We start from the raw sequence: 11,852 nt of genomic DNA, 5'->3' as shown, positions 1-11,852 counted from the left end.
CGTAAACGGAGACGGATCTGACGGAACAGAGTTGCTACAATGACACGCGGAGGGAGACGGACCCATATGGATTAGTTGAGCTCTTCCCATGACATTGCTACGTGCGACCAATAGAAACTGTGTACTTGTCTAAATATGATAAAAAATGTTTCAAGTACTAGAAAATATAGTGTTCTGTTATAAATAATTCGTTTATTTTTATTAAAAATGTAATTTGTTAGTGGGTCACGAAAATGTTTTTAAAATTATTTTAATACTTTGTAATCTTTAAATACAATATCATTGGCGGCCATTTGTTTTGTCCCCGTGCATTGTGGAAGCAGCAGACGCGAATGTGAAATGTTCCAGGTGATCCGTCTCCATTTACATGATCCGTTAGCGTTTCCGTGCCATTTTAGCACGGGGCTTGGAGCTATTCCGCCAAAGTGCATGAAGAGATTTTGGCAAATACAACCATAGTCATCGACTTTTTTTTAGGAGAAGCAAGAAAATGTTTCGCGTTTGCTCATGTGTATTTAATTGATGTGAAACTTATACTGTTACATTAATAACTACTTAGTAATCCACTTTGAGGTTTATGATGAGCATTATATACCAAGAAAGTTTTAAATTAATTTAAAACTTCTGAGTTCTGGACTTAAATGGTTTTTGCTAAAGAAAAATTGCTCAAATTTTACAAAAATAATTCTTTATTGGTACAGGAAAGCAGTTGTTAACCAGTAAGTAAGCCATATTAGTGTTAAAGATATGTGTTAGCAAAATTTACTATAGAACAGTCAACATTTAACTAAAATATTTTTGTAACTGTAATTTTTGTTTCAAATAGTGTAAACAATGGTTAATTTTGCTTAAAATATGTTACAGTGGCGGTTTCACTTGAAAATATGTAATAATGGTTATTTATGCTGAACGAAACATGTTTAAGAGCCTAATATATTATATACTATGGTTGTGACTGACGGTTATTTGCATGTCCAAACGGGATCACCACAGGATGGACCAAAAACATACAATATTGAAAATTCCGTGACTATGGTTCTTTTTCCAAACGCTCTTCAATTGTTCCCAGGAATCATGTCCGCTCTCTGGGACATTCGTCGTCAAGGAACTACGTGTCTCTTCTGCCATTCTTCTGCGCAAGTGCACTTCAGTTAAGACCATGAGGCATGCATCGCTGTTAGGAATAGCAGAAGCTTTACGCATATCGATATATTGATCTTTCGATATGTCGATTGAATTATATCGATGACAATAATAATCTGTCCGATGATATCGATATATGTATCAGGTAATCGAAGTACATTAACTTTTACCCTTGATTCGGTTTTTACCTAATTAATATTTTAGTATATGCAACGTTGAATTATTGATATTTCTAAGATTTTAATGAAATTACCTTAAACATGTTTGGCTCCTACTAACAAAAAACAAATTGGTTTTAATTAAAAAAAATACAAATTATCAATTTAAATAATAAATATAAAAGTATGACAAAATAAAGATCTTCTCAAAGATTTCCTTGAGACTAAAAGTCAATATCAATAACTTTGCCTATAATTGAGTATTTATACTGTGTGTAGAATCAACGCAAGGTAATTTTTTTTTGCAAATTGAGGAAAAAAATTATTTTAATTGAGAGTATAGGAACCATATAGGTATCGATATTAAATATACTGGCAATAATATATCAACAGTAAAATATCGAAAACTGGGCTTAAAATATCAATACTTCTGATGTTTCGATTTATCGTTGCTATCCCTAGTCGCTGTTTGATTCGTTAGAACACAATCGCCGTGCCGACCCTCTGCCACAGAATGTTTCAGCAGTGCTCAAGAACCACGTCTGAGGTAAGTGGTTGACATAACTATTTGGTAACCAATAATTACTACGAATAAAGGCCAATTGGATTTATGTTTGTAAGTTATTTTTTCATGTATTTCATACCCCGTGACCAGAAAACGAAGCATCTTTATTTGTTCTCAAACAATCTGTATAGTTGTGCATAATATTCATTCTTGGGATGCCTAAATGTTTGAGTGTACACAAATAAGTTGGTCGATTCGCCAATTTAAAAATTAATTTTTATTTGGAAATGAATTTATTAAAAATTTTAATATGTATAAAAAAAGTCATTGTAGGCATATTTTTTTCAAGCGGTTTTAAGAATTTTTCAAATCTATTTTAATTTCCTTTAAAAAACATCAAAAAATTCGTAAACAATGATTCAATGATTACCTTATTACGCTAACACTTAAAAAATTACATACAAAGCAAAAAGCGTTGCCTGATTTTTTTTTTTTTTTTTTTTTTTTTTTTTTTTTTTTTTTTACCAAACACAATTTTAGTTGGTCTTCTTCTTGTAGTACGCTGTTTTGTAGAAGTTTCCGAAAAGACAAAACATGAAAACGTTCTGAACTGTTGATATAGCACGGAGCCACTTCGGATAGTCACAGTTTTCCCAGAACAAAGTCGGAAAAGATTGAACCGTCAGGATCAAAAACTGTACCTGCACATAAAAATATCAAATCAATTTTAACAGCGGGTTGATTGAATAAATTATTAGATAATTAATGGGAGGAAATTTAAATTTAAGATAAGTTTTGAAATTCTTTTGACCAAACTTAACATTGTCAAATGTAAATTAAAATTTTATAAATTTAAAAATAAAGTCAATAGGGAATTATAAGTGTTTTCATTTGATAAGTTTCTAATAATATAGATTTTTTTAATGCACAAGTCCCTTTAAATATACTGAAAGGAAAAACGAGTTTAGCTAACAATTAATGTAAATAAGAATTATGCTATTAAACTCTTAACAGCCCAAGATAATCAACGTTACAATGCTTATTTCCAAATATATTTATCAGATAGAAAAAATTCACAGAAAAGCAAAATTAAACTGCTATAAAATTTAAGTGATACATAAACGTTATTCATTGAAATTTTAGCTGAATGTGTGGACTGTTTATTCTGATAATGTTTAGAAATCTTTATGTGTTGTGTTTTGTTCTCTTTAAGTTGAATTTAATATTCTTGACTTACCATTTGAAGTTGTGTTATAAATTTCTTAAACCAGATTAATTGACTATATTTTGAGTGTATACTCGTCATGAGGTAGTATGTATACATCACCATATGCACAAATGAATTTAGTTCTCCCACCAACGTCAAATGGCCACCTGAAAAAATTTCACAAGTTTTGAATTACTTTTGGTACAAGTACTAAAAAAACTCTTAACCAACATGGAGATTATAAAATAACTTCAACACTTTTGTGAATGTCCTATATCCATCCGTCTGAACAACCAATAAGTGATAATGAGTTTTAAAGCTCACACTGGTCACGAAGCAATATTTTCAAAATAGAGAAGAATAAAAATCAATACTTTAAAATTGAGAGAAAAGAGCCAAATACAATCCCAATATAAAGAATACTTTAAAAGTTTGTGGAGCGATTCCAGAACAGAAGTGTTCAGACTATTAGACTGAATAACATATTTTTATAATTTCTAAGTTTCAGTTTAACAATTTGGGAATATTTATTATCCTAAATACTATTTGACATAAAAATTAACATTTATTGCGCGTTTACATCCACGTACATGTTAGATTCATACATTTAATACTTAGTGTGCATGCCTTTGTTCTTAGAAAACCAATTTAATCTGTTTGGCATCCCGTTTCCCAACTTATAAATTGCATCGTTGCGGTATTCCATTTTGTCAGTAAGATCTTGTTTCGTGGTTATGGTAAATATCCTTATCCTTCGCTTGACAATAGCCCAATAATTTTTGATGGGATTCAATATTCCCTGACTAGGAAGATACTTTCAGATGATTCTCTTCCTAATGCTTGAAGACACTTAATTGCTTTGTGGCAATGAGCTCCGACATCCACATTATAGGATTTTAATTTGGTAACCACTCACCTATATTGGGAAAATGTTCCTTTTCAATGATTTCTTTGTATTGGTTATGCCTCATTTCCCCTTTGACAATGTACAATAAATTCGTTAGTCTAATAATTTTAATACAAGAAGGTTCTGTACGCTAAGAAGTTGTCAAAGAAAGCCAGTATGAATAAAAGTTTACTTTCCACTAATACAGGTAGCAAAATAATGACGCGTTATGCTTGTAGTACCGAGCTGTATTCATCGATTACTTCTCGCCAGTCAGCTTCCTACCCCCTGGGCTCCTGCCATTAAGGTATCAATTAGTCAGTGGTGTGTGTGTGTGTGTGTCTGTTCTAGAGTTTGTCACTCTAGAAAGTAATTGGTTTGTAAAAAACCGTAGCTGTATAAAGGCTGACTCGCTTTCGCTCGTTTGGGAGCTTCGTCCCCAAACCACCACATGTGGTTTTGAGCTGTATACTTAATGAGAAAATACACATTTTTATTACAACAACATATTTATTACAACAAATAAAAATTATTTATCAACACATACCTAGGAGCAAACGAGTTGTTACATTTGGCGGGAATATCCGCGCTTCCAACTGCCTACAATATTCTACTTTGAATGTCACATAAGCCTGATAAAAATAGAGATGGGTAAAACACGAAATCTTATTTTAAACTATAATTTATTTATAATCGAAAATGCTACCAAAGATAGTGTTGTAACATAAATTGTATACCTCATTAATTTCGTTTGAGCAACCGTAAGTTAAGCCTGAAAAATAATTTAAACATTCGTAAAAAATTTAAAAATATACCATGGATCTAAGTTTTTTAACAACGGTTATATGATAAGTCACAGAACCGAAATTTTAGATCTTACAAAATGCAGACGGACCACTGAAAAAGGTCTGCGACTTCAAAAACCAGGTTCAAGCTCATCTCTCTTTTGCTCGTTGGATCTTTAGCCTCCTATATTCCCGAAATTAGGTTTCCGACATTTTATATTACTATACAGTCCTACGGTTTTCATTTTAATAAGCAAATTTAAAAAAAATTGAATTATATTATCAAAAATGGTTATATTTGTTGTAAATGGGCATTTATAGATGTACTCTATAGAATTTGTTTTTAGTTGTACAGATAAATTTTTCAAGCTTTCCAAGATGCGTCACTGAATTTATATGTTTCCAAGCATCCCCCACCCCGACACCCATTTAGTATGTTTAAAAAGGTTAACAAAATTTTAAATATAGCTAACTAAATCCCATGGAAAAAGTTATGAATCTTAAATGGAAATTTCCAAAATGTGTCAATACATTATGTTAAATGTAGAATTAATTAACTGTATTTTTATTTATTCTACTACAGGTAAGGAATTTAATTAAATATAGCATAACAATTTCGGCAAACGGGAACTTTTTAATTTCTAGTCAAATAAAAAATATTGGTTGACATGAAAATATTTACTCTCTACAAAAAATTGACTTTATATTATTAAATCAAGCTAGGTGTATCATTCTTTTTCTTTCTTACGTATTAATGATTTTTAAAATGATTTAATTAACAATAAATTACTGTTATTCCAACTTTTAAAATTTGATTAAAATTCTTGGAATCACTATTTTACGGTCTAAATGAACCCATTTAAAGTCACTAAAAGTGTTTTGAGAATTCTGGTTTGAATATAATTTCCCAGAGTGAAGACTTATCAAAGTAAAAAAAAACTGAATATAGTAACTATAATTCTTTTATTATCCTACAAAATCTTAAACCTAACATATATAAGAAACCATATAATAAATTTATTGTTTGTTTAGTGTTGTTAATATAACATAAACTGTTCCAAAAGGTGCACAGCAATTTAAAAGTATATCAACTAATCAAGTGTTAATTTCATTGCAAGTAATATGATTCTTTGAGTATCACAATGGTAAATTTTCAGAATATTCAAAGTTATTTATTAAAACTGAGAAATATAATTTTTATCTAATATAGTAAATGTATTTACGGCGCCTGGTGCCGGTGAGTAGTGGTGGTGATAGTAGCTCTGTCAGTTGACTTGGAACCTACATCTTGGATGACGTCACGGTGGCCATCTTGTATGACCTTGACCTTGACCTTTGACCTTGTCCTTCAAAATTTTCCAAAATTTACAAGAATGACAAAAAATTCACTAAAAGTTCACCAAATATCAACAAAATTTCCAGTTATTATGAAAAAAATACCGTCAAAAATTAAAAAAATCAGAAGAAAACAAAGTCCCATTTCAAAGGAAAAATTCCTGTTTTTAAAAAAATTTCACTTTACTAATCCCAAAAAATATCAACGACTATTATGTCCTCAAAGAGGCTTCAAGTCCTCATCTAGAAGCCTCCAAACACCTCTAAGGTCATTTGGCCTAAACCAATAGTCTGCCATGGATGTAATTTTGAATTGTTACGTAACCTTTGCAATTATCCTTACGGCCACCATCTTGAAAATTCGAATTTTATGTTAGAAAATTGGGAAAAATTATAAAATTATTAAAAAATTTATAAAATGAAATATTTAAAAAAAATTTTGCCTTTTTAAAATTATAACGTCATCTCCGCCAACTTGAAAATCAGTAATTAAAATAGAGCTAATAATTTAGAAAAAAATTAAACAAACAAAAAATTATTTAAATACAATTTCAATAAAATTTTAAATAAAAAAAGCACTTACATCATATTTCTTTGAGTCCTCGGTTCGAACTCAGCGAGAGCAAAAACAAACAAAAAAGACGACGGATCCTACTTCCATGGAAGTCACCAAAATACGACCTCCCACCACTAATGCCAAAGTATATATATTGCATCAACAAGTATGATGTCTTGTTTGCCATCGTTTTTCGTCTGGTACGTAATAATTATCGATAAAAACTGGGAAAATTTTAAATTAAAAAAATTAATAAATATTTAATTAAAAAATAATTCGCAAATTTTGGATTATGATGTAGAGACCGCCATCTTGAAAAACGTTACTAGTATTATATAATAGTTCCTCCGGCGCCAGGCGCTTGCAGGCGGAGCCAGAGGAGCCGACCGCCATCTTGGATTTGTGATGTAATGGAGGCCATCTTGGATGAGCGTAACCTTGACCTTTGTCCTTGACCTTGACCTTTGAGATTGACCTTGGCCATATTGGATCTGCCATATTGGATAGGCCATCTTGGATCCGCCATATTGAATCCACCCACTCACTCATGATGAAATTTTCGTCTCGGTCGCCAATTAAATTTTTTTCTGTTCTGCTGGAGGCCACCATCTTGGATACCGTCGACTTTGTTTCCGCTGTTTGTTCCTAGAGAGCGCCAGCGTCGCTCTTCATTTTTTTATCTGCTAGAGGCCACCATCTTGGATACCGTCGACTTTGTTTCTGTTGTTTGTTCCTATAGAGCGCCAGCATCGCTCTGTCTCATCACATAAGGCCGATGTTCCATTACCTACCATAGCTATTATGGTCCTTATCGGCATATTAAATTTAACTTTTTATGCAAAATACATTTGAAGCGCTGTGATTCGAATCATTGCAGCTCTGATCCCTAGGTTGGAAAACATACGCCTTTAACCGCAGGGCCATCGAGACATTTACTAGACTGAGAATTAAATAAAGTATATATATAAAAAAATTGGTTGTCTGTAAAGTCGGTTTACGGACGATAGTTTAACGTGAAAACGTCATAACAAAACATTGATGAAATGATTGCATACTTTTATGAATAAAATTGAATCACTTTTATTGAATTATCACTTTTTTGTATGGATACAAAGAAGGAGTGAAATGAATTCTACAATTAAATTGATAAATTTATTTTTATTTGCACTCATTAATTCAAATATGTTTATTACTTTAACGAAGAGATTATTTTAACTATAACTTTTATACAAGTTTGCTTTTTAACTTCTTCCAATCTATGTTATTCTGTTAAGGATAGGATGATAATAGGAAAAGTATGAAACAAATCGGAGTGTTTCAAGTTTAATGTGCCTCAAATAAGTCAAATCGATGGTTGTTCCAATCGAGTGTAAGAGATATAGATGCGGCGCAAGCGTACAATGAGCGTAACGGGACACAGCGTAAAGAGACAATGTGCGTAACGGGACACTTTTTTGTGCGTATAGCCGGCGTTCATCGATTTATTATACGTCACGTCAATAACATGCATATTCGGACTTGTAATTTTTTATTTTAAGTAATAATAGCACCACTTGTTCGAGACAGAACCGCCATCTTGTATTAAGTCACAACTGTTTAATATTTCGTTACGGCAGCCACCTTGAAAATCCGTAATTTCAATGATAAAAATTCCTAAAAAATTCCAAAAAATTTTTAAAAATTGCTTCTTCAAATGTTTAGTTATTTAAACGATTAAGGTCCTCGGTTCGATTTCCGGCGAGAGTAAACCAGTAATTAATTTATTAATATATATAAAATATTTTCAATAAAAAGTAATAAAAATGTTTTTTACTACACGCGACATTTTAAATTGTCACCACTGTATAAGTTATCGTTATTGATGCCATTTTGAAAATATTTATTTATTATCCGATTTTAATGAAAAAAGGTCAAAATTCACCAAAAAATTAACTTATTAGAATACTGATTGATTACATCGATTCCCGTCCTTGGTTCGAAACCGATAAGAGCAAAAAATAAAAAAAAACGACAGATCTTTCCTCCTAACAAGCCACCATCAGACTGACCTACCACCATCAATAACAAGGTATATATCTTCAACTGGAACGACGTCATGTCCGACACCTTGTCTTCGTCTGCTGGAAGTCACCATCTTGTTTTCGTCTGCTAGAGTGTGCTGGCGACATGTTAGTATAATTTTCTGTTCACCATATCTTTGACCTCGACTGTTGGCATTGAACTTTGACCTTGACTTTGAACTTTTACCTTGACTTTGAAATTTGACCTTGACCTTGAAATTTGATCTTGAACTTAAATGTTGACCTTGACCTTGAAATTTGACTTTGACCTTGACGACCATTATAAATCCGACATTTTATGTTCAGTACATGCTACCAGGAGCTACCACCTGCTAGAGGACATTGCCACCATCTTGTTTTCGTCTGCTGGAAGACACCATCTTGTGTGTGTACCCTTCTCATAGAGTACATTACCATATGCTAGTTTAATTCTAAACCGCTAGAGTGCAGTTATCATTTATTGTTACTGAGGTGCCCGCCATCTTAAAATTTGGGCGCCATCTTGAAATCGTGTAAACGTTTAGGTATAAATGTGGGAAAAATTCTAAAATTCACCGAAAAAAACTTACAATCAATTTAAAAATTGATTCGATCAGTTCCTGTCCTTTGTTCGATACTTTAACATTGACATGTGTTACTAAATATTAAATAAATTTTATATTTTGTTTCCATTACCTTTCGCCAATTTTATTAATCAGTATCTCCACAAAAACAACCCAAAACAATATACCTGACCAACGAATTAAATATGTTATCGATAAGCCTAACATGAAAGTCTAGTTTTTGATACATAGAATAACCTTTAAAATTTTCATGTACAAATCCATCCATACATATTCACCATGCGTCTTCGGACCGCAGACAGGGTCATGAACAATGTCAGACATATACCATGAATTCACAGTACACACAGGAAACGGAATGAGCACACAGTACACACAGGAAAACGGAATGATCACACAGTACACACAGGAAAACGGAATGTACACACAGTACACACAGGAAAACGGAATGAACACACACAGTAGCGGAAACACAAATGCTTAGTTAGAAATCAGAATACAAGAAATGAAACATTAAATTTTTACTTTCAATATTTAATTTATTTCTCAACATTATACTAATACAAGTAAAACACGCCATTATTGTATGTTGCCAGCTTCCCTCAGTTATTCAAGTATGAAGAGTATTTCTTTGATGCACGAATAGTTTCCGGCACTAAACGAGCCATGTAAAAGTCTTAGCCGGTCAACCAATATGTTTGGATCTTTCCATGATGTGTAATCAAACTTTTCTACCACCATCTTCCTTGCATGTTCATTATAAATACTTTTAATAATACAACAGTCCCAGTTATCATAATAAGCTTTATTAAATTTATTTATAATAACACGTTTCCATCGTTCGGTCTCAGGGCACCGCCACATTCTTCGATCTTGTCAACTTTAGGTGCTTCATCACAGTTTATGCTTTTGTCATCAGCCTCAGCGTCACTGTAGTAATTACCGTAGAAGGCATCGTCTTCACCCAGATTACCGAAGGAATTCGATTTCGATGATGTCGAAGTGTCTTCATCATCTTAATGCTTCCTTTTTAGGAGTCCATCATTTTTACAATGTAGGAAAGATCTACTTGAATTCGGCTGGAATGTATTCTCACTTTTCACGTTAAGGATTCTTCCATTGTCTTCATTCTTCTACAAATCATCAATGTCCTTCAATTTAAGTTCTTTGTCGAGATCGGAAGAGCCACGAACATAATCTCTCCCAAGACAAGGAAAATTATTGTCGTAATGCAGATCACTCTTCTTCCATCGATGTCCTCTATGCCGTAAGTTGACTTGGCTTACATGTGCTACCATGTATTTTTAAGCTGTCAATTAGTGTTAACAACCTGCTACACTGATTACAGCTTAACATTATGCGTAGTGGGTTTTTAACACAATCATTCTTCTCATGACGTCTAGCATTCCTTCTCATGACAAAATCCTTGCTACAGTATCTACAGTGGCTTCTCAGCTAGAGTTAAGTTATCTTATGCAAAGCAACTTGTTGTAAGTAGTTCTGCTTGTCAACAACAGTTGACGACACATTTTGCTTGCAGGTAAACATTATTTATTTTATGTGAGATGCGGGATGCTCAATAACGATCGCAAAAGAAGGAAGGCTTTGCTAGACAACAAGAAGAAGGAAGTTCGTCCTTCGTGATAGTGTTTCTCATCCGTCTTATGACATATTTTTGGACTGAGTAATGTTTTATTGAAATACACATTATAAAAATAATGACAGTTCTTATTTATTGGCAGAAATTCACAATATAATTGCATCACAGGATAATGTGACTGTATTTATTTATTAAGTTAAATATCCTTCATGCAGAGATCAATTTCTCTCAAATAATCAGGAGCACTAGGAGAAAACCATCAGATGTTTAGTCAGGAATAAGAGAAAACCATCCAAATATTGACAAACATAATCGGAAGCACTTGGAGAAAACCATCATAATATTGATAATAATAATCAGGAGCACACGGAGAAAACCATCATAATATTGACAAGAATAATCAGAAGCACACGTACAAAACCACCATAATATTGACAAGAATAATCTGAAGCACACGGAAAAAACCACCACAAGTTTTCCTTGATATAAAATTACAGAATTTTTTTTTTATAAAAAATTTGAAATAAAAACAAAAATACAAAAACTGATTCTGCTAGCTTGTAAATTTCTCATTGTTGTGCAAAGTTAGAGTTCTAGTACAAGCCAGGTAACTGTATTTCTTGAGTCGTCCCATCATATTTTAGGAAGCAGATCTTGCAAATTTTGTCGTCGATATTCAATATGGCATTATACTTTTGAAAATCTACAAGTCTGATACAACATTCACCGGCTAAATCTAGGGTCTTCCCGCAGCTCTGACCTGTCAGCCTAAGTGTTATCGACATGACTGATTTGTTTTCAAATATTTACAGTTATTTTATAAGCAAAAAAAATTGTTCTTAAGCTACCATTATTTTAAGTTAATAGTGAAGGCTCAAGTGACCGTAGTTTATTTGGTGAGCGACGGTTTGGTTTCGTAATTGTAGAACTATGTAGTGGTCCAGCCCAGGTATCGTCTAAGTTCTGGCGTAGGTCTTAGATTTAAAAAATTGTCGAAATATTCAGCCATTTTTCCAGACTTTGTGGAAGCTACCCAGTGCGTGCCACGACCCGT

The 11,852-nt window shown here is 32.7% G+C and overlaps 1 protein-coding gene across 2 annotated transcripts in view; it reads right to left on the bottom strand.

Annotated features, from left to right (window-relative positions):
* Positions 1–2,064: 2,064 nt before the first annotated feature.
* LOC134535585 (very long chain fatty acid elongase 7-like) overlaps positions 2,065–11,852 on the bottom strand; it is a 120,418-nt gene continuing 110,630 nt past the window's right edge. For both annotated transcript variants that reach the window (XM_063374797.1, XM_063374799.1), the window contains exons 7-8: positions 3,044–3,180; positions 2,065–2,507 (exon numbers count right to left, since the gene is read on the bottom strand). In XM_063374797.1, the coding sequence (XP_063230867.1) occupies positions 2,343–2,507; positions 3,044–3,180 (302 nt within the window). In that variant the 3' untranslated portion in view covers positions 2,065–2,342. The remainder of the gene's footprint in view (positions 2,508–3,043; positions 3,181–11,852) is intronic.

Source organism: Bacillus rossius, chromosome 8 (genome assembly GCF_032445375.1).
Source record: "Bacillus rossius redtenbacheri isolate Brsri chromosome 8, Brsri_v3, whole genome shotgun sequence".
NCBI classification, from domain to species: domain Eukaryota; kingdom Metazoa; phylum Arthropoda; class Insecta; order Phasmatodea; family Bacillidae; genus Bacillus; species Bacillus rossius.
The sequence above is the reverse complement of the archived record's forward strand: the minus strand, read 5'-3'. Positions and strand labels throughout refer to the sequence as shown.